We start from the raw sequence: 27,041 nt of genomic DNA, 5'->3' as shown, positions 1-27,041 counted from the left end.
AGACGAGGTCAAATAACGGTGTTCCAATATTGTCTCCCTCGAAATCAAAGTCATCATCTGACATATCGAACGTGCCATCCAGTTCCACTGTCATATCGGTATCCAAAACCCTGTCGGCAATTAGACCTGTAAAACGGAGACAAGAACGCAATTCCTGTGAACGCTTCGTTTTTCTCGTAAAAGTAAATATATATAAATACATCGATCTACTTACAATATAATTCCAATCCCAAATTCCTTTCATCTTCAGAAAATGGGGTGTCTTTCTTGTCACACTCTGCAAAACAATTCTGAAAGCACACTACTACATTCCACGGATTGAATGACTTCTGTAGTGGGCGTTTTTTTGTATCTACGTGTAAAAAATAAATTATTACCATACACGGTTAAAGTAAATATACAGTCACCATTCATAAAAATGACTATAAGAACGTCAGATTTTACCTGTCATTGTAAGAACGTTGTCTCAGTGGGCGACTAATCAATGTCCACCTCTTGATCTGCTTTGACGTTTCTAATAGGGAAGATACGAGGTACGTGCGAAGTGCGGTGTAGTAAAGAAGAGTGGCCTGGAGGGTGGGGGTGGGTGGTCATTCATTCGACTCGAGCGAGTAGCCCGCCTATAAGCTGCTCACGTCCACTGCTTCGCTCCTCCCTACCTCTCCGCCACACCCAGATACTTCCGCGGCACTTCTAATTTTACGACTATTTATTTGTTCTAATTTGGTGTTTAAACTTGCACTGGGGACATGCAGTTTTCACCTCAGCATTCTACTGCCTCCCACGAATATTCCTACCAAATTTCAACCGAATCCGAGTGAAACACATGTATGTGTTCCCTCATTAGTAAAATTAAGTTTTATAGATTGCAGGAATATTTTCGTGATGGATCATCGTAAGTACTGTAAAGATACGTGGAACAGGTATTGCCGGCAAATTTTCAACGGGTGCTCATCGATATTATGATAATTTTAAGTTAATGGTTATTAAACACTCGGAAATGTAGAATAATCGTACAGCCGAAAGAAAATACGGCAGAGGCTTAACTAAAGCCAATATTCAGCATTAGCGTGAATAAAAGGATAGCTTAAAAATGCGTACTGCACAAAAAAAGCATACAGTAGTCCATAACATGGACACTTCAAAGACATTACATGTAATACATGTAGATAATAATATTAAATTCACTAAAGAAGATGAGTTCAATAACTCTTTGAACTTCTTAGATATCAAAATCACACGAGCATTGAACAAATTCGACTTCCAAATATACAGAAAACCCACCTTTTCTCCAACAACCATAAAAAATGATTCTTTACATCCCAACTCACATAAAAAAGCCACTTATCACAGTTTAATATATAGAGCATTAAAGATCCCTATGTCCTCTACTAATTTAAAGAAAGAATTACTATTCATCAAGGAAATAGCTAAATTCAATGGATTTAACACGAGTATGATTGATAAAATCATCAATAAAACCAAACTGAAACTAGCTACCAATTTAACCCCATTAAAACCCGTCAAACCAAAATACGCTAAATTCACGTTCACTAACCATAGCATTTACCCGATAACCAATTCATTAATGAAGCACGAAATAAAAATAGCCTACACAACAAAAAACACTAATCGTAATTTATTCTTCAACCACAACTCTATCAACATCACAGACAATAGTTACTCTGGATCAGGAATATACAGATTGAAATGCTCTACATGTAATTTTTCTTATGTTGGCCAAACTGGCCGCAGCTTCTCTACCAGATATGCCGAGCATTACAATGCCCAAAGACACAACAAATTCTCCGCAATGGCCAACCATATGAGGGACACCGGGCATAAATTCACCACAATAGAACAAGACCTCCATATCCTAAAAAGAGTCGATAAAAGCAAACTCATGACAGAATATGAAAACTTATTTATTTTCCTCGACCAACATTTTAATAAAGATAAAAATCTAAATGACACTATTGATAAAAAAAGCCCCTTGTATGAACAGATTCTTATTTTATTACGAGAATCAACTTCCCTCACCAACAAATTCTTAAAAATCTTCAACCTCACATCAATTAGAGTTCCCACCTCCCCTACAGCTAATATACCCCCCTCCCTTCCCCCCGCCGCTAGTACCTCTAATTCAAATACAACCAATAAACCCATAGCCACACCCACCGGAACATCGCTCCCTCCAATAGCCTTACACCGTTACAACACGCGCAGTAATACACTCTCTTCCTTCCCTCCCACCAATAGCAGCCCCCCTCCAATAGTTACGTCAACGCAAACAGATCCCCCTCCAGCACAAAACTTCAGTTATAACACACGTAGCAAGAAGTCTACGGTTGCAAATTCTTCTAACTCATAATATTACAAGCTATCTTTGTCACCGTCAAATGGTAAGTGCATACGATTCTACTTCAATATTTTTCAAATATCTTTTCACACAATTAACTCTACGTTTCTTGCTTCCATTTACAGATTCCACTTTTATATGCTTTTTCAACTAGAATATCTACAAACTCACAATTTACAACATTTGAACATCACTTCAAATTTTGAGATGGTCCATAGTGATCCTATTTGAAACTGTTCTTCAACTTCTATTCACCTACTTCATATCCTCAACGTGTTCTACAACTTCACCATATGCATCTAACTTTCATCTTTTATCTTCAAGATCATGATGAACTTTGGATCTCTCGACTAACTTTGACTTTTATTCTCTCCTCTTTACTTTGATTATATAAGATTTTTCGCCATCATCTAATAATAACCGCCATGACTATCAACTTTACTTTTATGCAATCTTACTACTTGTTGTATAACAATCTGTTGTTTTATCCATTGTACTTATTTTAGCAGCCTTCTAATGTTAATTTTGTTAATACTTCCACTATTGTATCTCATCACATTGTATTTTCAAACCATCATTGTTATTTTTAATGTTATTTTACTTCAAATCTCTTCAAGATTTTAAAAATTCATTTCATTACTACATGTTATTTAGACGCTTATTATTAATTTAAGGTTAAGACTATGGCTGATGATGCCTTCAGGGAAGGCGAAACATGTCCCACTATTAGCTAACAAAATGATGTAAATCATCCAAGACGATTTTGTATTGATTAGGTGGTCTAATAAATAACTTAATGTTATTATTTCAATCCACTTCAAAGACGTCGCAGATGAAATTGTGAGGTATGTGCACAAAAAACGCAAGGGCGGAATTGCCATACCGCAGCGCAATAAACTCGTTCGTTGACCTTCAACTTCCGCGATTAGGCCTATACATCGCTAGCCGCTGAAGTTGGCCGAAGCTGGCAAGTGAAACGTGCGTGTAGTAGCAGCCAGTTATATTTGACGCTGAGTGAAAGCAACTGTTTTATAGTAAGCAAGAATATTTTCCTGATGAATCGTCGTTTTGTAGAGACACGTGAAATAGGTATTTGCGGCAAATTTTCAACGGGTTCTCTTCGATATTATGATGCCAATTATAAGTTAATGGTTATTAAGCCCACTGAAATAGAGAATAATTGTGCAGCCGAAAAATAATACGCCATAACTAAAGCCAATGTTCAGCGTCTAAAAATAGTCTAAAATGTGTACTGCATAAGAAAGGCATTCATATGATTTTACAAAGCACTTTTTAAGACTGATATAAATATATCGAAGGAAAAGGATTCGGAGAAATACGGAACTATAATTTTTTAGAATGAAATTAAACATTCACTTTCACGTAATATCAAATTTCGAAAAATAACAAACAAGTAAGCCGTAGAGTGGATATTATCTGCGAAAATGCAAGTTTTGTGCAAGCTGACTGTCATTTCATACTGATTTTAATGTGTATGGGGGTTTCACCAACTTTTACAAAAAATCGGATATAACGACAATCCGTTTCGCTGTTAAGAATTCTCGCTATAACAGACTTCTACTGTATATAGAACACAGATAAGTGTATGGTACACTTATGTAACAAGGATACCTTGAACTATATATATATTAAAGTTTATAATTTTCATGTTCCATATTGATGACAATATAAATTGTAGATAAATGAGGTCATCCACCTAATCAATACAATATAAAATTAGTACTGTACTTACATTTATTTTATTGATAGTAGGCCATCATCAGCCATAAGGTCTTTAAAAAAAATGAACAGAACAAAACTAGTACCATGAGTAAAATTAATTGAAGTACTAATTTCTAAATATAGAGATGCCTCATCTCCAGCGTATTTAAACATTTTAAGCCCTTAACTGCCATCAAAATTGGGTATGAAATCCGTCCACATACCAAATTATTCCAAAGACATCACAAAACCAATCCATGAAGCAATACTTGCACATCTGATCCCAAACTACCAGACAACTTCACCTTCTTCCTTACATTCCTCCTCCAAAAATACCAACCAACAAAGAAACACATGAATAAACATTTTTAAGGACACATTTCTCACCTTCCGCTGTACAACACCAAACTGTACCCTACAGCGGTGACAGACATCTCCATCAGCCCATTCAGGAGCAGCTTCTGCTGAAAACATGGCATCACTTTCCTTCAAAACTGGGAACTTGTAGCCCTCCGTTTTCATTATATTCAAAGTGTCCTGCAAAAACAGACATCCACCTTTTATAGAATACAGCTTAGTGTGTCAGTAAAGATATACGCCTACCATAAAAAGAGAAGATATTTTTTAAAATTACATAACATTCAGATAATTCTACAGGAAATACACCATCACAAATAAATTTTAAATATGAGTGCTATGAATTCCGCCTGGCTAAAAAAATATCTTGCATTACAAAACCTTCTATAAAGCTGTTCATTTGCTATTTTCTATTTCCTGTGCAAAGGATCAGATAAATCTAAGTACTGCACAGTGAAAAACAATATGGTAGTCTATTCCAAAGAGTACAAAATCAATAAATTTCACATAAAAATAAAGTTGATAAAACAAGAAAATTGTCACTTCTATAAACTGAGTCTCTCTTACTCGATCTACAATCATGAGAACGTACATCATTATCATCCCAACTCAAAAATAATCAATTAATAAATTTTAAAAAGTGTAATATTTCTCATTTCATGCATTTCTGTAACCATTTTTGTAAGTGTAACTCATTACATAACACCACCTGGAATATAGACTTTTTACCAACAAACAAATTCATATTACCTCATTGTTTCACAGCTATTCAAATTCAGATCAACATTTAAATTATATATATTTAGACATATATTTAATAAAATAATTTTAAACCAAAAACACTGTATTCTTTGATGCACAGTGCAAAGAGGGGCAACCTCAACTTCTCCAGAAGCCATACAGCTTGATATCAAGGAAACCAAGGAAGTGCTGTGACAGCACAAGCAGGCACATTAACAACATGGATCAGGTTAGCTGTAAGGATTACTACTACTACTACTACTACTACTACTACTACAACTAATTATTAATATTATTAAGGAAAAGATCTTGTGGACATGCAACAATTATTGTAGGTGACATTAATATCAATCTACAGAAGAAATCAGCTCAGACTGAAAAAGTAGTAGAGGTGTTATCTTCCTATAACCTGGCTATTCTTTCTTTAAAACCCACTGGTGACATCTCATACACTAATCGATCACATCATAACTAACAATCTGCGAAAAGTTTTAAATCCTGGCTAAATTCTTATTCCATCAATCTCAACCCACGACCTCATTTACATATCCTACTCCCTTTGGGTACTTGTAGAAATATAAAAGACATTAATTTGGATCTCCTGAATTATAATGCCTATAATCTACCCTAGAATGATATTCTACTACTATACTGATGCTGAAGTTGATAGACTTAATTCCCTTGTTACCAGACTCTACGACAAGCACAATCCAAACAACTTCCAATTGTTAGTTGCTTTCCCTGCTCGTGGTTAAATGACAAAATTAGAAGTTGGATGGCTCACTGTGACGGATGTTTCCAACGAACTTGCAATGAATGTGACTTTGAAAAGTTCTGTGTACTTAGGGACAGAGTCAAGCAAGTCTTAAGAAATCGGAAATAGAAAATAATACTACACTTAAATTCTCTTTCAGGTAAATTAAACACAAGTCATTCTTGGAACCAACTTCGTTCACTGGGTATTGTCAAAAGTCAGCAGCAACAGATGAAACCAATTGTGTGTACCCCCACCAACAATCTTAATATATATTTTTCAGAAGATAGAATACTGCCTAACCCAATTAACCAGCCAGACGTAAATGCATACCAATCACTTACCCCATCACCTAATCACCCATGTTTTACTTTCCAAGCTGTATTTTGCAGCCAAATTAAGAAAATACTTTACTCAACTAAATCTAAAGCCATAGATCCCTAAATTGCATCCATAATATTACGGGGTGCTATTCTTCGTACTGTCAAAAACATATTGAGCTACTATCTGAAAACCAGAACCTTTCCATCTCTCTGGAAGTGTGCAAATTATTCTAGTACCCAAGAAACCAGCCTAACTACCTTCTGGTGATCACCCCATTTCTATTCTCTCGGTTGTACCTAAAGCTTCGGAATGACTTGTGTATGAACAAGAATTGCAATATTTAAATAACCGTTCTCTGCTTGACCCCTTAGAGTTCGGCTTTAAGTACAGTATTTTTAAAAAGTGTAATATTTCTCATTTCATGCATTTCTTTGAATGGCGGCGGATAACTCGCGACAAAAGTTCAGAATGGCGACCTAGGAAACTAGGCACCCGACAGGGTAGTGGGTTGTTTTTTTTTTGTTTTTTTTTTTTGCTAGCGGCTTTACGTCGCACCGACACAGATAGGTCTTATGGCGACGATGGGATAGGAAAGGCCTAGGAGTTGGAAGGAATCGGCCATGGCCTTAATTAAGGTACAGCCCCAGCATTTGCCTGGCGTGAAAATGGGAAACCACAGAAAACCATCTTCAGGGCTGCCGATAGTGGGATTCGAACCTACTATCTCCCGGATGCAAGCTCACAGCCACGCGCCTCTATGCGCACGGCTAACTCGCCCGGTGGGGTAGTGTTTTGGGACCACTACTTTTCTTTTTCATGGTACATCAATGACATCTCATCTACACTAAAATTATGTAGTTACCACATATATACAGTATAGCCACTGCAAAGTAAGCAAATTATCATATGCAGTGTAAGATATAAATACTGACTTGAAACAATGAAGTGAATATGCACAATCAAATAGGCTTGTCATAAACCTATCAAAACATCAAGCAATCACTGAATCATTGTCCTCATTCAGAAGCTCCTACGCGTGATCGACAGTACACTTATTCCCCCTCTGCTAACAAGGCATAAAATCACCCATTACAGTACAACAGTGATAAATCTCGTCGTTGTTGTTGTTTGAGTCATCAATCCATAGACTGGTTTGATGCAGCTCTCCATACCACCCAATCCTGTGCTAACCTTTTCATTTCTACGTAACTATCGCATCCTACATCTGCTCTAATCTGCTTGTCATATTCATATCTTGGTCTACCCCTACCGTTCTTACCCCCTACACTTCCTTCAAAAACCAACTGAACAAGCCCTGGGTGTCTTAAGATGTGCCCTATCATTCTATCTCTTCTTCTCGTCAAATTTAGCCAAATCGATCTCCTCTCACCAATTCGATTCAGTATCTCTTCATTCGTGATTCGATCTATCCATCTCACCTTCAGCATTCTTCTGTAACACCACATTTCAAAAGCTTCTATTCTCTTTCTTTCTGAGCCAGTTATCATCCATGTTTCACTTCCATACAATGCCACGCTCCACACGAAAGTCTTCAAAAACATCTTTCTAATTCCGATATCAATGTTTGAAGTGAGCAAATTTCTTTTCTTAAGAAAGCTCTTCCTTGCTTGTGCTAGTCTGCATTTTATGTCCTCCTTACTTCTGCCATCGTTAGTTATTTTACTACCCAAGTAACAATATTCATCTACTTCCTTTAAGACTTCATTTCCTAATCTAATATTTCCTGCATCACCTGCCTTCGTTCGACTGCACTCCATTACTTTTGTTTTGGACTCATTTATTTTCATCTTGTACTCCTTACCCAAGACTTCATCCATACCATTCAGCAACTTCTCGAGATCTTCTGCAGTCTCAGATAAAATAACAATATCATCGGCAAATCTCAAGGTTTTGATTTCCTCTCCTTGGACTGTGATTCCCTTTCCAAATTTCTCTTTCATTTCCTTTACTGCCTGTTCTATGTAAACATTGAAAGGGAGAGGGGACAAACTGCAGCCTTGCCTCACTCCTTTCTGGATTGCTGCTTCTTTTTCAAAGCCCTCGATTCTTATCACTGCAAACTGATTTTTATACAGATTGTAGATAATTCTTCGTTCTCGGTATCTGATCCCTATCATCTTCAGAATCATAAATAGCTTGGTCCAATCAACATTATCGAATGCCTTTTCTAGATCTACAAATGCCATGTACGTGGGCTTGTCCTTGATTCGATCCTCTAAGATCAGACGTAAAGTCAGGATAGCTTCACGTGTTCCTACATTTCTTCTGAAGCCAAATTGATCTTCTCCCAACTCAGCTTCAACTTGTTTTTCCATTCTTCTGTAAATAATACGTGTTAAAATTTTGCAGGTATGAGATACTAAACTAATGGTGCAGTAGTTTTCACACCTGTCAGCACCGGCTTTCTTGGGAATAGGTATAACAACATTCTGCTGAAAATCGGATGGGACTTCTCCTGTCTCATACATCTTGCAGACTAAATGAAATAACCTTGCCATGCTGGTTTCTCCTAAGGCAGTCAGTAATTCAGAGGGAATGTCATCAATTCCAGGTGCCTTGTTCCTATTGAGGTCACTCACAGCTCTGTCAAACTCTGACCTCAAAATTGGGTCTCCCTTTTCATCAGCATCAACAGCCTCTTCATGTTCCAGAACCAAATTATCTACATCTTTACCTTGATACAACTGTTGGATATGCTCCTGCCATCTTTCTGCTTTGTATTCTTTCCCTACGAGTGGTTTTCCATCTGAGCTCTTAATATTCATACACCTAGATTTCCTTTCTCCAAAGGTTTCCTTGATTTTCCTGTATGCAGCATCTACCTTTCCCATCTACCTTGTCATAACAATGATAAACTTTAAATTGGATGGAACACACGAAAAACATATGTCAGAAGGTTTGTGCAACGCTTCATCCATTGAAAAGAAACAAAGACCTCTTACCATTAGATGTGCCATAAAAACTAGTCCAGACTTTAATCCTTCCTATCCTCAACTGCGACATAATCCTCGATCCAACTAAGGAACAAATGATGAAACTGCAGCAAGTTTGAAACTGTTACCTTAGATTAATTTTTAACTTCAGCTACAACGTGCACGTAACTCCTTATTATCAAGAACTTCACTGGCTAAAACCTGATAAAAGGCATAAATATCACATACTTGTATTAACTCGCCCCGGTACTGTGACCGTAACGTCACTATGAATACTTATTACGAAATTAATATGTGGGGAGTGTATATGCTTGGAGCTTCTTTGTCAGGATGGAAGCTCAGTTTCATCATATTGCATAACATCTTCGCTAGCAAAACACCAAACTCACACGGATTGTAGCTAATAAAACCCCCAAAGTGAGAGCGCATGATGAGGGAAGACAAGGAGGAAAAATAGATTTAGCTGAATCCGCCCTTAAAACAAATGCCAACTCACAGTAGAGCCAACGTGAAAAGGTGATTTTGGATGTACTTTTGGCAAAACAACGCTTAAATTAAACATGAAGCACACGGAGTAACAGTAACAATATTTGGTCATTGACAATATTATAAAATAAAGTAATATAATATTATTTATGAAATGGAATTACATAAGCTGCTGGAGCATCATAACGCAAGCTACGAAGCAGACAGCCAATAGCGATTCTCCGCTGGACCCTTGATTTAGAAGGCCGAATTATTATTATACTACTGATAGTTTTGCATTCCGCATTACATCAAGTACTAGTGATTGGCGAGCCACACAATCTGCCGCATCGCTGATTTCCATAGACTTAATGGATCTGGAGATCTCAAATTTGGAGTGGGGACCGCATATCTGTTCACCCCCCACTACATGTGAGACTGTATATGCTTGCACCTCTGAGGGTGGAGGGGTTAGTCGACAGAGTCTATGAGGCAAATGTACGGCCGGTCTGTGGTCGGACTTCCTTTTGTCTTTGTGTAGAAAATGTGGATATAAACGAGAGTGCAAAAATTGTGTAATTTCTCATATGAATTGTCAATAGAAAACTGTAATTGAGCGATAGTGCTGTATGAATTGCGGATCGGTACTGAAAATTGTGGGAATAGACACGTGAGAAAGTAGAAGTCCGAGTAATAAAATATAAACATAATTACAGGTCTAAGTTATCATGCTAAATGACAGCGTCATTGTAGTTGAGTACAGAGAAACAGACATACGAGGCAGGGTTAAAAAAAAAAAACATAGGAACTTAATGTCATGTTAGTTCAGATTATTAAACTATCGCAGTGACGAAAACCACGATTTCTGTACTAGCTTGGACTGACTGAGGTAGCCTAGCTGTGACTGGAATCAGATTAACAAATATGTAACTTTCATTCTGCGGAAGATCACAGTCATAACAATATAAAGGAATTTAACTGTGACGTGTGAAGGAGTCTTTGTGAAACTCTGTGTGAGTAGTATCTTTCCAGTGTTCATGACCTCAAGACCATGGTTTCTTCAAGAGTCATCGAGGGACATCTGGAACCCATGACCTCCCACCAAGGCGACATGGAATAGACGCATCCTGCAGGTCCCTCTGGACTCGAACCAAGGAGGACCAAACAGCTGTTGAGTACCCAGTTATGACTTTGTAGTGCTAATATTCCCTTTGTAAATAGATAGTGAATGTAAGAATAAGCTTAATATAATTTTATAAATGTTGCGCCGGGCTGAGTGGCTCAGACGGTTAAGGCGCTGGCCTTCTAACCCCAACTTGGCAGGTTCGATCCTGGCTCAGTCCGGTGGTATTTGAAGGTGCTCAAATACGACAGCCCCGTGTCGGTAGATTTACTGGCACGTAAAAGAACTCCTGCGGGACTAAATTCCGGCACCTCGGCGTCTCCGAAGACCTTAAAAAGTAGTTAGTGGGACGTAAAGCAAATAACATTATTATTATTATTATAAATGTTGCATTGTCAGATTAGTTTTGCTTAGAGTGGTCAGTAGGATCCCCTTTCAATTTAACTACTTGAGGTTATTTGGGAAGGAAACAAGTAAGGATAATTGCATGTATTTTAGCCCATTTGTCTTAATTGCATGAGCATGTACTGGGGTTATTTGTTGTCAGGAGTACTGATAGGAAAAGGGGGAGAGACTTTTTAATTTTGGTGAGTTAATGTAGTAGCCTTCTTCTGAATTAATTATTCTATATGAAACAGGATAATATGATGGTAGGATCTTCAATATTGCCTGTGGATGATATGTTAAATGTGCAGATAGTAATAGCACTCTTTTATAATGTAAAGTTTTAAAGTTTATTGCATGTTAGATTAAGAAGTGGCTGTATGACCTGTGTGTGAAGAGTTCGTCGTGCCCGGGGTTCGAGAAAAACCACCCTCCTAAACACTAGCTAGGCCCCTGTGAAATTTTTTTTTGTATTTTTAATGGTAATTAGGCTAAGTTAATTTATTTGGTTTGATATTAAGTGCCGATTTACTGAAAGGAGATTCACTTCATTTTAAATATACATTCTCATATCTCTGTTTGAGGTAATGGTAAATGTTTGTCTGTGAGATGGGAAAACCATGTTAACTACGCAATATATGGAACTGGGTCTGAACTCTGGCCTTCTGTGAGGTTGAAATATATTGAAATGATATAGCGATATTGAGAAATATTCATAGGATATCATGACGCTATATCATTTATGCATTTATTACGAAATTGTCCTCTTTCATTTAGAATTTTCTTTACGGAACAGCAGTCGACGGGTATTACTAATCGACTCCGTCATTGCCTTCAAATGTCGACGAGAAAACTCGCTAGTGGACGTAGGGAGGAAACGATACCGAAGGTAATCGATCGCAAGCAATATAATCGCTGGGGTGCATAAATATCGGGAACGGAAAAAATCGCGCGCGCTTAATCGCTCATAATAATGGATGCGTCAGTGATAGGTCTCTCGCTGTAACCGAAGGACGACACACAGTTTAATATAGGAATTTTGAAGGGACAGAAATATATTATCGCTATAATGGAGTTCTCGTTATATGCCGTACTCACTATTATGGACTTCTACGGTACTTCCAGGGGCGGGTGGGTTGGAGCCTGGAAGGCGTAATGAACACATCTCTCCTCCAGAACCATTTCTAGGTAAGAATAGTAGTACTGAAACTAACATATTATGTAATAATCATTGCGGGACGGACTCTATATTTCTACCCACAACAGGTCATGACAGTACAGGGATTTAGTGTTGCCTTATAGAACCATGGCATGATGGGTCAAAGCCTTCAATGATGGACAACAGTGTGTGGATGATTAGTACCCAGTGACTCAAAACTTTGGCATGGGGAGTAAAGACCACAGAGTCCATAGACACTAACTTATGTTCTAAGCTCCTTTTTTGTATTTTTTACCCAACGACCCTCAGTCGACTCTTTTTCTCATCTGACCCTGTTAGATTAGCAATGCCTATGGAGTTTTTCATTTTCATGCTATTCATGGTTCTTTTGCCAATGTGTAAATTCTTAGACAGAGCAGATCTCTGCTGTTTACTTCATTAAATAGCATACATAGGAGATGATATTCCATATCTTATGTTCTCTTAAAACAGTAAACATCACATGTAAATCAGGAAACAACCTAAACCAACCAATACCCATTTGTTTATAAGGAATTCTATAGTGAATGTATTAAGATAGTCTTTCCTGGCCTTTATCTATTATCTGGGGTCTGCATTAATGTGGTAAGTCCAGTTTTATGGCCAAATTCCTTTCCTGACGCTTGCCCTATTTGGAGGGACATATTCAGTATTGTGAGTTACTGTAGTGGTTGATAGTTTGATCTGTTGTATGTAAATTAACAGTGTTGACATATAAATTGATATTTTGGTAATTTTGGTAAAAACATAATATGGTTCTGGAAACTTTTATGTAAAGATTCAGCAGAGAAAGAAAAAAAATATATCTAACTTTGTGTTGCTTTTTCCCAAACTTCCAATTTTACATTTTCAATTTCATTTTCTGCTCTATGATACACTATTCTGGTTTTCACAAAACTCAATTTCATTTTTCTCTGCTGTGATATTTTGTTTTAATTTACCAAAGCTTTTATACCATCTGTGTCAGTTATATTAGAAAACCTGTGCATAGATTATTTCATAGCAGCATTTTTTCAGGTAGTATGGATGGTTATATTGTAAAGTTGGGTAAGAAAGAAAATGTAATTGTTTTTACATATATCCTTGAATATATTTTTTAAAATATAAAAATCAATACAGTGTTTTTTGAACATATATTATCCATTAAACTGAGTAAAACACTACCCAAGAAAAGGCTAGGAATTTTCTCGTTTTAAGAGTAAATTGTTGTCTTCATCCCGAGGGTTCAAGGTCTTTTCAGGCACACTCCCAATGAAGGTAAGCTGGATATACCTTTTTTTTTTTTTGCTAGGGGCTTTACGTCGCGCCGACACAGATAGGTCTTATGGCGACGATGGGATAGGAAAGGCCTAGGAGTTGAAAGGAAGCGGCCGTGGCCTTAATTAAGGTACAGCCCCAGCATTTACCTGGTGCGAAAATGGGAAACCACGGAAAACCATTTTCAGGGCTGCCGATAGTGGGATTCGAACCTACTATCTCCCGGATACAAGCTCACAGCCGCGCGCCTCTACGCACACGGCCAACTCGCCCGGTAAGATATACCTTTTAAACCACATCTCATGTTTCCAGGAATGACAGCTGCTTTGAATTAGGTGAGATTTTGAATTAACCGATTTCGAATTATCAAGGTTCTACTGTACTAGCCCTCCTGCCAATCTTGAATTTCTGGCAGTAACAGAAATCAAACCCAGGCCTCTGAGGACAGCAGCTATTAGCGCTAACCATTACACAGCGGAGGTAGACAATTTCGGACTAAAAACATATGTTACTTTCTGTGCTGCCTTCTTTTTTTTTCTTTTACCACTGCACACTAATGTTTTTAATGACAATATAAGGAAAATCCTAGGACAGAGAAGGAAGCATATCTGTTGACTAAATTAAGGTACAGCCTGATGTGGAAATGGCAAACCATGGAAAACAGTCTTCAGCAGTTCAAACCACCATCTCCCAAATACAATCTAACAATTACGCAGCCAACTCACCGTGTCTTTGTGTAACTTACGTGTTTTCTTACAATGAATTATTTTTTCTTTTTTCTGCCAGTTTTTCCATATCCTAACAGGGTCACAGGTGCAAAATATGTTCCATATGTGGGATGTTTCACAGCAGGATGCTTTACCAAAACCAAACCCACATTAAGGGATGTATTCACTATTGCATGTTTTTTATAGTGATTGGAGTGGGGTGCTTTGTGTACATATGAAGAGGAGTGTATTAGGACAAACATACAGTCTGCGAAACAGAGGAATTACCCATACACTGCTAAAATCACCAACCCAAACAGGAATCAAACCCAGGACCTTCCAAACCGAAGGCTTCATCATTGATAATTCAGCCAAGGAGCCAGACATCATCTTACAATGAAAAATTACAATATTTATTGGATAAATAATGAAGAAAATCTCAACTTTAAATTAAATAAGGCTTATTTAAAAAAAAAACAAATGAATGCAATCTACATACCTGAACAGCTCTATACTTAGGACTGTTACGGAAAGCATATGCCCAAGCTTGAATCAATTCCAAGACTTTGTTTTTAACATTCTCATGGCTGGTAGTCTTCACAAGTTCGCGCAACTGTTCCATGTACACCTTAGTACCAATTTCATCATGAATTAAATGTCCACAGTTTTTAACACAAGATTCCAGCACCTAAAATGTAACAAATAAAAACAAACTACTTAATACATCCAAATTAATGTTAAACATATTAACACATACATACAGAAGAAGAATGGCAAAATAATTATTTTTTTACTATTGGCTTTATATCGCACTGATGCAGATAGGTTTTATGGCGACTATGGGATAGGAAAGGCCTCGGAGTGGGAAGGAAGCGGCCGTGACCTTAATCAAGGTACAGCTCCAGCATTTGCCTGGTGTGAAAATGGGAAACCACAGAAAACCATCTTTAGGGCTGCCAACAGTAGGGTTCGGACCCTGTATCTCCTGGATGCAAGCTCACAGCTGCACGCCCCTAAGCGCACAGCCAACTCGCCCAGTAGCATCATCATCACCACCACCTTCCTGAAGATATGATATAGCTTCCTAGTGAAGCATCTACAATTTATCATAGACTGATGATTAAGCCTTACCTGATGGGGCCATACATACAGTGACGGTACAAATGAAATGCATTCAATGGGCATAAAAATGTTAATGGAATTGCTGTGATCCTTAAAGGAAGAAGAAATGCTTAATCTCAACATAAAGGTAGTGGAAGTGAGCCAATAGAGGCAGACAAAGAGGACGCAGATTAAAAGAGTCCAAGAGGTACAATCCTCTTAAGCTAAACACTATGGGTTGTATGCGTTGGATATCCATTCTAAAAGGCAGCTGCAATTCATGACATATTCAGACAAATTTTCACACCAGCCTTTTCAAATTTATACATAATATCAAGTTAGAAACCATGGCCTTATATAGTCCTTTCCCAGCTCAATCCAGACTGGCTGGGAATCAAACTTTGGATCACCAAGAAAGGGGAAAACACATTTCCCCCATGTAACGGGGCCAACAGAACGTAAGATATTAAAAAAAGAAAAAGAAAAAACATGGCACTACAGCCATGATGAGCCTTGGTCTACCAAGTGAACAAAGTTCAGCCAAAAAGCGTGCAGATTACAAGGTGATGCAGGATCAGTACAATGAACCCCCTCAGCCACTATTCTTGGCTTTTTAGACTGGGCCCACTATCTTGCCATCAAATGGCTTCTCAGTTATTCTCACATAGACTGAGTGGACCTCACAACACACTATTGTCAGGTGGTGAAATGGTAACATTCATCTGCTGCTCTATTTCACACACAACTTTTTTCAGAGAATATTATTTCACTGAAGAGTAAGGACTATGTGCATTATGAATTCATTATATCTATGTTGCATCAACTAGAGATGTGTGTCATTCCAGTCATTCCACACTATATAACTAAGTAAATCTCTCTCTTTACACAGTACCTCTGATAAATTTCTATCAAATGGCTAACCGATCAGCATGCTGGTACGATTTCCGGCCAGATCGGGGAATTTATCCGTCTTCAAAATTACATTTCATCCTAGGTAGGGCGCCATCCTCATAGATTGCCCATGGGCATCAACTTGAAAAACCTGCACCAGATTTCTAAGGAGGCCATAAGCCATTTTTATTATTATTCTACTATTTTTTACAATCTACTCACCAGTAAAGCAAACATGGCACTGTGTGGGTTAGCACTGAAGAGCTTCTTCTTAATAGCTGCAAGAGCATATTTTGGTCTGAAAATAGAAGAATACAATTTAATATGCATAACTGTCATTAATTTAAACCTTAATTCAGAATGTAACTTCTTTCTTGGAATTTTCAGTATACAAAAATATGTCTTCAAATTCACAAAAATAATTTTAAACTAAAACTTTTCCAGGATCAATAATGAACATTATACAGTAATTCAACATGCATTTAACAACCACTGGAGATACAGGGGTGCCAGAATTTTAACCTAGAAAAAAGTTCTTTTAACACGTTGACGACGGCGTATTGTTTTCCGAGTTTATTCATTAGGAACGAAATGAAAAATCAGAGATACTTGAACTCTAATGGATATATTACATACTATTACACATCTTAAATAGAGCCTATAGGCGTTAGGGTGCACTGTGTGCACTGTGTGCTGAAACCGCCCGGCGGGTCTCATCGTCCACAAGTAACGCACAAGGTTCATGCGCACTCTGTGACCCGCCGGCTACCTCACTGAAAGTGGCGGTCTTTACTTGAACTCTAATGGATATATTACATACTATTAAACATCTTAAGTACAGCCTATAGGCGTTAGGGTGCACTGTGTGCTTAGACCGCCCAGTGGGTCTCATCGTCCACAAGTAACGCACGGGGTTCGCGCGCACTCTGTGACCCGCCGGCGACCTCACTGAAATTGGTGGTCTTCATGCAGCATTGTTTGTTTTGATCAAACGTAGTGTTGTGAAGCAACATGTTAAGTGTGTGTCTATTCTTATATTTGTACATATTTTCTTCACATAAAATGACTGGAATAATGGAACAAGCATATTGAATAATTTCTTAATTATCCTAGCTCCTATGTACGCCCTGCATGTCCCACTGTATACAAAGTTAGTTTGCCTTATGTAGAGACGAAACAGAAAGGAAGAAAGCATAATCTGTGAACGGCGCACGATACAGCTCCAGTATATATAATGTGTCATGAGACTGCCGGCGAGTCTCACCGTCCGGAAGTAAAGAGTTGGCGTGACCCGCCGGCGGGTCTCATAGTCGCCAAAGTGTTAAGTGCCACTATATCTACAGATACAGATCTCTCAGACGAAAAATACCCTAACTATCAATCAACAGTACCAACAGTACCTGAAATCTTCAGCTCAGGAGGTGAGCATCTAACTATCTGTGCTACTTAGCTGATCAGAAACATTGCATTAAGAGTGACTACTATGATCCACAACACAAATGATAAAATAAGAGTCCACCAATATATCCTACTTTCAGCAGTGCCCATAAAAACAGCAGCCAAAATTTAGGAAATTGTCAATTTTTCTGACAGTAACATTATATACTGTATATTCAAATGAAATCATACTAGAGAATAATACTTACGTGCAGTCACCTTGGCGAATAAGATCACATATCTGAAGAATTGTTGGCCAATCAGGTTCCAAACGAAGATTACTAGTTGCTTTTTCTGTGAAAGCAAAAAAAGAGAAGAACTAATCATGAATACTATACTGTATGCAAAATGACAATAAATACAAATTTCAAGATGCAAAAGAGAAGTAAAATTATAAGTCTTGAGATAACATTCCTAAACATTACAGTTTATGTATCTTGTTAGCATATTACCGGGTGTAACAAAATTCAGAACTCCAACTTTTAGGAATGATAGAAAAGACCAATACAAATACATTTTATTAAATAACCACAGGCCAGAAATTGAAGTGACTGAGAACGAAATTATTACATTTCAGGTTTATTGTAACGCTTTATAAAAACTTTTCAAAATAGCAGCCTCCTGCTACAATACAAGCTCTGCAACGACGTCTTACAAATTCGAAGAACCCAGGCACATGCTTCGATAATAAGCAGCTATAAGTGATGGTGTGGTGGTGATTTTTGTTTTAAGAGGAAGTACAACGAGGTAATCATCCACTCTGAACAAATTAGTGGAAAAGAAATTTAAAATATAAAACAAAATTACTTATTCAACAAAGGGATTTGGAAACACAGTACAAAATAAAACGAAACAATTAGGCCGAAAAAATTACTAACGAATCAAAAGGGAACGTGCGTTCCCTGAGTAACAGTACACTTGTAATTTATATACCCTTGATAAGTCCACTGTCGCACATAAAGCGGATGACAAGATCAGCAGTAGTCGCGTCATCGGCTAGTATGCGTTCGAGTGTTTCCTGCAGGCCGAGGTTCCATCTTAGGCCAGAGAGATCGGCGCACTCTGTGAGGATGTGGGCCACGGTGAAGTCGGCACCACAAGAACACACTGGGGGGGTTCTTCCCTCTTTAGGAGATAAGAGTGCATGGATCGTAAATGACCTATCCTCAGCCTGCACAATACTATGGCCTCTCTTCATGAAGGTCGGAAAGAAGACCGCCACACGGTAATTGTCTTTTTAATTGCTCTCAGCTTGTTGGGAGTTCGGATAGCTAGCCACTCCGATTCCCAGGATGCAAAGATGGTTCGACGTAGCTGAGAACAAATATCCTTAGCAGGTACATTGACTGGTCTTGGAGGTAAAAATACAGCTTCCTTTGCAGCTTCATCAGCAAGTTTGTTTCCCGCAATCCCAACGTGGCTTGGAAGCCATGCGAAAGTGATTCTGGTGCCAGCATCCCTTAACCTGGCTAGAAGGTCATGTATCTGTTGTACCAGTGGGTGTTGCGAGAAACAGGTTTTAATAGACTGCAGAGAGCTTAATGAATCGGTACACATAAGAAAGTAGCTTCTTTCGTCACGCAGTACAAACTGCACAGCCTCTAAGATGGTGTAAAGCTCTGCAGTATCCACGCTACATACTTTAGGAAGCAAGATCTTCATGCTAAGATCATCAATGACGAAAAAGCAACCAACATTATCTCCGATTTTAGAACTATCCGTGAAGATATGTCTCGCAGCCAGATATTGGTGAACGAATTCCTGGAAATACCTCCGATAAACGGAGGAATCCGTGTTCACCTTGGGTCCACGGAGCAGATCTAGACGTATATCCGGTCGCGGAACCAACCACGGAGGTACCTCGCTAAGAGATCGTTCAAGACAACCACCGATATCAATATTCAAATCATGACACAAGCTATCAACCCGAAACCCAACCGGCCGTGTGGCATTCGGCCGGTCTTGGCACCGCTGGTGGTATTGGGTACGATAGATGCATTGATAGCTTGAATGTAGCAGCATTTCACGAATTTTGGCAGCGTACGTAAGGAGTATCTGCTGCCTCCTTATCCATAAAGGTGGAACTCCCGCTTCAGCGAGTAGGCTGGGAATGGGACTAGTACGGAAAGCTCCCGTTGCCAGCCTTACTCCACTATGGTGAATACTGACTAAAAGGCTCAGCGCAGATTCTGATGCTGAGCCATAAGCCGCACTTCCATAGTAAATTCGGGAGAAGACCGTCGCCGTGTAAAATCGTAGCAGTACCGCACGGTCAGCCCCTCACGAAGTGCCGCTGAGAAACTTAAGCATGTTAAGTCTCTTCATGCAGGCAACCTTCAACTGACAGATGTGGGGCTGCCACGTAAGTCTCTTATCAAAATGAAGACCCAGGAATCTGCAGGTGTCAACCACTTGTAAGACACTGTTTCGCAAGTGGAGCTCTGGTTCGGGATGCACAGGCCAATGTCGACAGAAGTGTACAACTGAGGTTTTCACTGCTGAAAATCGAAAACTATGTTGCAGGGCCCATCTGTCGACTCCGTTAATAGCTTGCTGTAGCTGTCTCTCAGCAAACACCACCCTTCCGGAGCTGTAATGTAGAGCTAAGTCATCTACATACAGCGATGGAACGACTGCGGGGCCCAGCAGTGGCAACTATGCCGTTGATGGCGATTGCAAACAGCGTGACACTCAGTACCGATCTCTGAGGTACTCCATTTTCCTAAACGAAACAATGAGAAAATGCATTCCCTACTCAGACTCGAAAGAGACGGAGGGACATGACGTTCTCAATTTGGCAAATTTCCCCGAAATCCCCACTGGTGTAGAGTGGAGAGAATTCCATATCGCCAGGTAGTGTCATAAGCTTTTTCCAGGTCAAAAAACACGGCGACTAGGTGTTCCTTCCAGAAAAAGGCCTCCTGAATGGCGCTCTCCAGTCTGACCAGATGATCACTGGCAGACCGATGAGAGCGAAAACCACACTGGTAGTTAGACAAGAGACCCTCCTTTTCCATGGCCCACACAAGATGCCGGTTAACCATCCTTTCAAATAGCTTACAGAGGCCATTTGTAAGGCATATTGACCTATACCTATCCAGAAATTTTGGATCTTTACCTGGCTTGGGAATTGGTATCACAATTCCCTCGCGCCATTGAGATGGAAACACTCTCTCACTCCATATTCTGTTGAATAGGGCGAGGATATTCTTGAGACATCTGTCACTCAAATGCAAGCATTTGATTATGGACTTTGTCCGGTCCAGGAGCCGTATCTCTGCATAGTGCGAGTGTACTCCGCAACTCCCACTCCGTGAAGGGCACGTTGTAGGGATGCGAAGCACTAGAGGCAAAAGAGAGATGGTGTGCCTCTGCTTTGTGCTTAATTGGAAGAAATGATGAGTCGTTTCTCCTAGAGCTGGGCGTATCTGTGAAATGTGACGCAATATGGTCGGCAATGACTGAAGGAATCGTAACTATATCTCCATTTATGGAGATTCCGGGTAATGAGGGCACATTCTGTACTCCGACAATACGGTGGAGTTTTGTCCACACTTGTGATGACGGAGTATGTGCCATGATGGATGACACATACTTTTCCCACGTAGCTTTCTTACTTTCATGAATCAAAAAAATGGGCCTTCGCACGCAGATGCTTAAAAGTTATAAGATTGCCCATTGTAGGATTCCGACGATAATGCTTAAAAGAACGTCTGCGATCACGCATGGCTGCTGCAATTTCATCCGTCCACCATGGGACCTGTTTCCGGCAATGAATACCGGATGAGGAAGGAATTGTTTCCTCCGCAGCAGCCAAAATTCCTGTAGTAATGGAAGAAGCGTGGTCATCAAGAGACTCCAGCATATCATCAGCCAACGCTGCGCGTTTCGAAAATTCTGGCCAATTTGCCTGCCGAAGTAACCAGTGCTTGGGTACTTCGGATTGTCTTTGATTCAAAAGAGATAGTGACGGCTTCCCGATAATTCTATCACAGACGTCGTAGTGTACTTGCCACCGTAGCAGGGGAACTAGCGCACGGCTGCACCAAGTGACATTCAGGTGTGAGAATGTGCCATGTGCGTTGCTGAAATGTGTCCCCCTGTATTAAGCACGCAAAGATCAAACAGGTTGATCATTCGCTCAAGCATCCTCCCCCTAGAACAGTAAGACGGAGAACCCCATAGTATGTTACGGGCGTTCACGTCTCCCATCATGAGGAAAGGAGGAGGCAGCTGAGTGATCAAATCTTGTAGTGCACGAATTTCAAGGTTATAATCCGGTGGAATGTACACGTTGCAAACCGTTGTCATTACTGGCAACGGAGTGCAAACTGCAACTGCATCTAGCTGAGTACAGAGCGGTACTTCTTCGCTGAAGATGTCGGAGCGAACTAGGGTACAAACGCCCCCAGTTGCCGCGCTATCCACAGCTACTCTGTCTTTCGAATAAAGACGATATCCTCTCATAGTTGTGTCGTGTCCAGGTCTCAAACGAGATTCCTGTAGACAGACTATGGAGGCCGCATAGACGGATATCAGTTGACGTAACTCAGCTAGGCGACAGTGGTAACTACTGCAGTTCCACTGCAATAGTGCCATTGTGTGGATAGGTAAAGCTTCGAATTCAGAGCAAATTCTTGCCCTTCATTCGGTCCATTACCTGCCAGGTTCCTCCGCCATCTTTGTCGGTAATACCAATATAAATGGTCCGTTATTGGACATTATAAATTTTCCAGCTAACTCATTCTTGGTTGCCAGCGTTTCGCCCTCGTGTGCTAGGGTGGGCTCATCAGTTGGTACCTAGCACACCTACCAATACGCTGGCTAGTGCATACCGTGGAGGCCACTGCGTAGGCTAACTGGAGCCACCGGCAGTGCCAATGCACTAAGAGACTTTGCCTCATTATCATGGGTGAAACGCTGGCAACCAAGAATGAGTTAGCTGGAAAATTTATAATGTCCAATAACGGACCATTTATATTGGTATTATATACTCATTCAGGACAAATATTTCACATTCCCTGTGGGAATCAACATCTATGTCATCTTTGTCGGTATCGTTATTGTCACAATCACCATCCACGACAATGAGTGGCTCAGTCTCCATTGTCTCCTTAGAAGGAGGCGTGGTGACTGCACCCTCCACGGACGGTGATCTCATTGATCGGGAACAGTGGGCCTTCTTCCTGGGAGAACCAGGTTCTCCAGAAAGTGATCGAACAAGAGGGCGCCGGGGCCTCTCGTTCTTAACCACCATTTCTGTCTTTTTTGGAGGAGAGCCAGCAGATGGTTTGCTGTATTTCTTTGGAGATCCTGTGACCCCCGACTGAGTTGGAGAAGGCTTTTTCTCCAATTTCTGAAGGGAGCTCTGTGGCTTCACCTTCTCCTCCTTTGTGGTCTGGGCATTGGAAGGAGGGCTGGATTTTCCAGCCCTATTTGGGAAAGTCTTTCCCCCCCGCCCTGTTGGGGGAGGACTTCCCAGCCGAATGTTCCTGGGAAGCACTCTTCCCAGGCAACATCGGCAATAACGCACTTTTCGATACTTGTGCTGTTAAAGCTCCAGTTTCTTTAGCTACTTTATTTGGTTGCTGGCTTGGACTTATCGATGCATTTTCAGTACTGGTGTTCTGTACAAAACTCTGTGGAGTGATCCGCACATTTGTGACCTTTTCAGCGAAGGAGATGGAGAACTCCGAAGCAGCCATGGACTTAAACTTCCTCCGGGCGTCTGGATATGATAGCTTATCCAGCATTTTTATCTCCTGGATCTTCTTCTCCTGCTTGAATGTGGGGCACTCCTTGGAGATTGGAGCATGCGCACCCGGGCAGTTGACGCAAACAGGTGGTGGTGTGCAGTCAATCCCAGCATGCTCGCACTTCCCACACATTTTGCAGGTCGTCATACCTGTACATCGCAGTGAGGTGTGGCCAAAGTTTTGACAGTTATAACACCTCATTGGTGCTGGAATGTACGGACGAACAGTCAGACGATACATTGCTACCTTTATTCGTTCAGGTACGGTCTCAGCATCGAAAGTAAGGATGAAAGCACTCATATCGAGTAGCTTATCACCCACACGCCTCTTCAACCTCTTCACGTCGGTTACACCCCAACGTGCTAGGTACCGGATCATAGTATCATCGGAAGACTTAACCAAATCCCTGTAGAATATAACACCCTTACAGGAGTTAAGGGTTTGGTGCTTCTCGATTTTCACCTTTACCTTTCCAAATAACTTGGCTTTAAGTAGTCGTCTGGACTGTTCAGCCGTAGATGTCTTGATAAGTACGGATCCATCTCAGAGCTTGCGCATCTCGTCAACTTCACCAGCAACAATTTCAATTGAATTGCTTATCGTAAAAGGACATTCATCAAGGAAACTTTTACCATCGAGACCCTGGAAGCAACCAGGAATCGAGGAAGATGTTCGTCACTTATGTAGTCTACAGGAACTGGAGTATACCGCTTACTTTTTTTACCATTTTTGACACTGTTTTTTGTAGGGTGCCACCCTTTGAAAAAGAAGGAAGAGAAAGAGGTTCCGTCTTTGGTCCCATGAGTACTCCAGAAATATTAAGTCGACCTTCAGCAGAGTCAAGGAGATGTACCGAAGGCAAGGCTATATACTGCAGAGGGCGCCCGGTATCTAGAGGGGGTCGGTAGGAACTACTCTCCCAGTAGCCATGCATCACCTCGCCACGACCCGAAACTTGTGATTGGGGGAGGATAAAACCTCCGTACTAACCTAATCTACCTGAGGCAGAGAGGGTGGCCAGACAGGAAGAGGAATGACATTTAAGAAGGTGAGAATAGAAGGGTAGAAATAGTGATGAGGAATAAAGAGCACAAACACCTCTCAAGCAACTCGGGGGACACCTTGTTAGTCTGGCCCTACACCGAGGCCAATCCAGCATGGGTAACCCTAAGCTGGCACAGCCCTTGGGATCAACAAGCACACATGCCCCCCACACCAACGTCAAGGTCATGGTGTCCCTAGAGGGGGAAGCAGCTATAAGCACCCAAGTGACTAGTTATTCTCCCAATTCAACTGGAGTCCCTTACACCACACACTTCAACTGCACCCACACAAAAAAGTCAGGTGCGGTGAGGTTAGGTAAAAAAGCCGTTCGGGAATCAAGCACATGACCATCTGAACCAAAGGTCACTTACCATTCACCCAAGGAACCACACTCCTATGTAACTTTATGTACATCATCAATCAACATCATTATTATAAGCAGAGCATACCGTAACCCTCACTGGCAGGGCAACAGCTGGTGATGTCATCTACTTCTATTTGTACCCATCACGCATACGTAATCAGCCATTTTTAAGTCAATGTACCAATATGAATATCTTTTGCAAAATTTCAATAAATTCTGCCCAGTGGTTTAGATGTGATGATGTTTTGGAAGGCAGACAGAATTTCATTTTGATTTTTAAAAATGATTAATTTTATTTGTTACTGTCATCTATGGACCAAGTTTACACAATCCACCAGATCATCTCTCTCAAACTTATTCCCTTTTCCTTGAAGTCTTTCCAGACATTCTGACGTCTTTGACTTCTCCTTTATCGCTCTTCAACCGAGATGTTGCGCGACTTGACAAGTTTCTCCGGTGCATCCTTCATTCCCACAATTTTCTTCCGAGAGGTTGTTCTTTCCTGTATATCTCCCTCCTAGATCCCCACTTCTTACAAGTCCTTGTGAACCTCCTTAAACTATGAAGGTTGTGCCTTCCATTTTTCTTACAGACTAAGTATCCTGCATGCCAGTCTCTTAGGATTCATCCTCTTAATGTGCCCATAAAATGATAGTCTTTCCTCATAGCAATCTTCCAAACTTTCTCATGAAGTTTTCTCATGAAGTTCTCTATTCGGTCTCAATCGGATCATGGGTTGTGAATCTGGCGACTTCTTGGATCTACGATTTTCCTAAGGAATCTCCTTTCCCTTTTTTCAATGACTGGGTCCGTTACTCTCGTCATGGTTTCCACCGCATATAGACACTGTGCTCTGGCCACCGTACAATAATGTTTTAATGTTGTTTAGATGGATACAGACTTGGATTTATACGTTCCATGACAGCCTGAAAGACATTACCATCTTTTGCACCCTTCTAATTTATAGCTTATTATTATTATTATTATTATTAGCGTATTCTCCCAATAATGGAAGACATTATTATTATTTCTTTTTTCATATTGCTTTGGCTTTTTAGAACTACAATTAGTGCTTGTCAGCCTTTCTGGATTTACAATACTGCTCCATCTAGATAGACCATAACTTACATGAGGAACACCAGCCAGATCCTCCTATACTGCAGTTACCCATGGGGTGGTATACTTCCAAGTCATGAGAATATGAAGAATTCTTTTCAAGACATGACCATACAATGGCACTTCCTCATAACAAGTGAGAGTTCTGCATTTGACCTCGGGTTATATTCGCCCTCAGAATTTTGATGTGAGCCAAGGATCTTCCGTAGGAATTTCCTCTTTCATTTGGATCCTCTCCATCTCTCCGTGGTGAGTGAGGGCCAAGCATTCAGCAGCATATACAGCAGGACATACTACTGTGCTGTAGTCATACTATTTGGTCCGTCATTTCAATCTGGACTTAAAAGTGGGTTCAAAGGCATTTAACCCGATATTTCAGAGTTTCTTTCTCTGATGTATTGCAGAAAATGATCTCTCCAAGATACTTAAAATGAATTTATTTTTTGCTATTTGTTTTACATCGCACCGACACAGATAGGTCTTTGGCGACGATGGGATAGGAAAGGCCTAGGAAGTAGAAGGAAGCGGCCGTGGCCTTAATTTAAGGTACAGCCCCGGCATTTGCCTGGTGTGAAAATGGGAAACCACGGAAAACCATCTTCAGGGCTGCCAACAGTGGGGCTCGAACCCACTATCTCCCGATTACTGGATACTGGCCGCACTTAAGCGACTGCAGCTATCGAACTCGGTAAAATGAATGTAACATTTAAGGTTACCACATTTGGTACTGAGAAATAAAGTGGTATTACGACTGTCAGACATCATTACTCCAGTTTTTTCAAAAGATATCTGGAGACCAACAGCTTCAGCTTCTTTTTATGTTTCAACCTGGAGGCAGACAACATTGAGGTCATCTGCCATTAGGACTACATCATCTACAAAAGCAAGGCAATGCTCACCAGATATTGTGCCCAACCTAATACCATTATTGGGTGGTCTGTTTTCCCAATCACTGATAACACTGTTGAAACGAATAGGTGAGAGTCC

The 27,041-nt window shown here is 40.2% G+C and overlaps 1 protein-coding gene across 2 annotated transcripts in view; it reads right to left on the bottom strand.

Annotated features, from left to right (window-relative positions):
* Hrs (Hepatocyte growth factor regulated tyrosine kinase substrate) overlaps positions 1-27,041 on the bottom strand; it is a 158,005-nt gene that overhangs the window by 99,073 nt on the left and 31,891 nt on the right. For both annotated transcript variants that reach the window (XM_067149828.2, XM_067149827.2), the window contains exons 2-5: positions 17,984-18,068; positions 16,560-16,635; positions 14,845-15,033; positions 4,469-4,618 (exon numbers count right to left, since the gene is read on the bottom strand). In XM_067149828.2, the coding sequence (XP_067005929.2) occupies positions 4,469-4,618; positions 14,845-15,033; positions 16,560-16,635; positions 17,984-18,068 (500 nt within the window). The remainder of the gene's footprint in view (positions 1-4,468; positions 4,619-14,844; positions 15,034-16,559; positions 16,636-17,983; positions 18,069-27,041) is intronic.

This window comes from Anabrus simplex, chromosome 6 (assembly GCF_040414725.1).
Source record: "Anabrus simplex isolate iqAnaSimp1 chromosome 6, ASM4041472v1, whole genome shotgun sequence".
In the NCBI taxonomy this organism is placed as follows: domain Eukaryota; kingdom Metazoa; phylum Arthropoda; class Insecta; order Orthoptera; family Tettigoniidae; genus Anabrus; species Anabrus simplex.
Note: the sequence above shows the minus strand (reverse complement) of the source record. Positions and strands in the feature narration are given on the sequence as shown.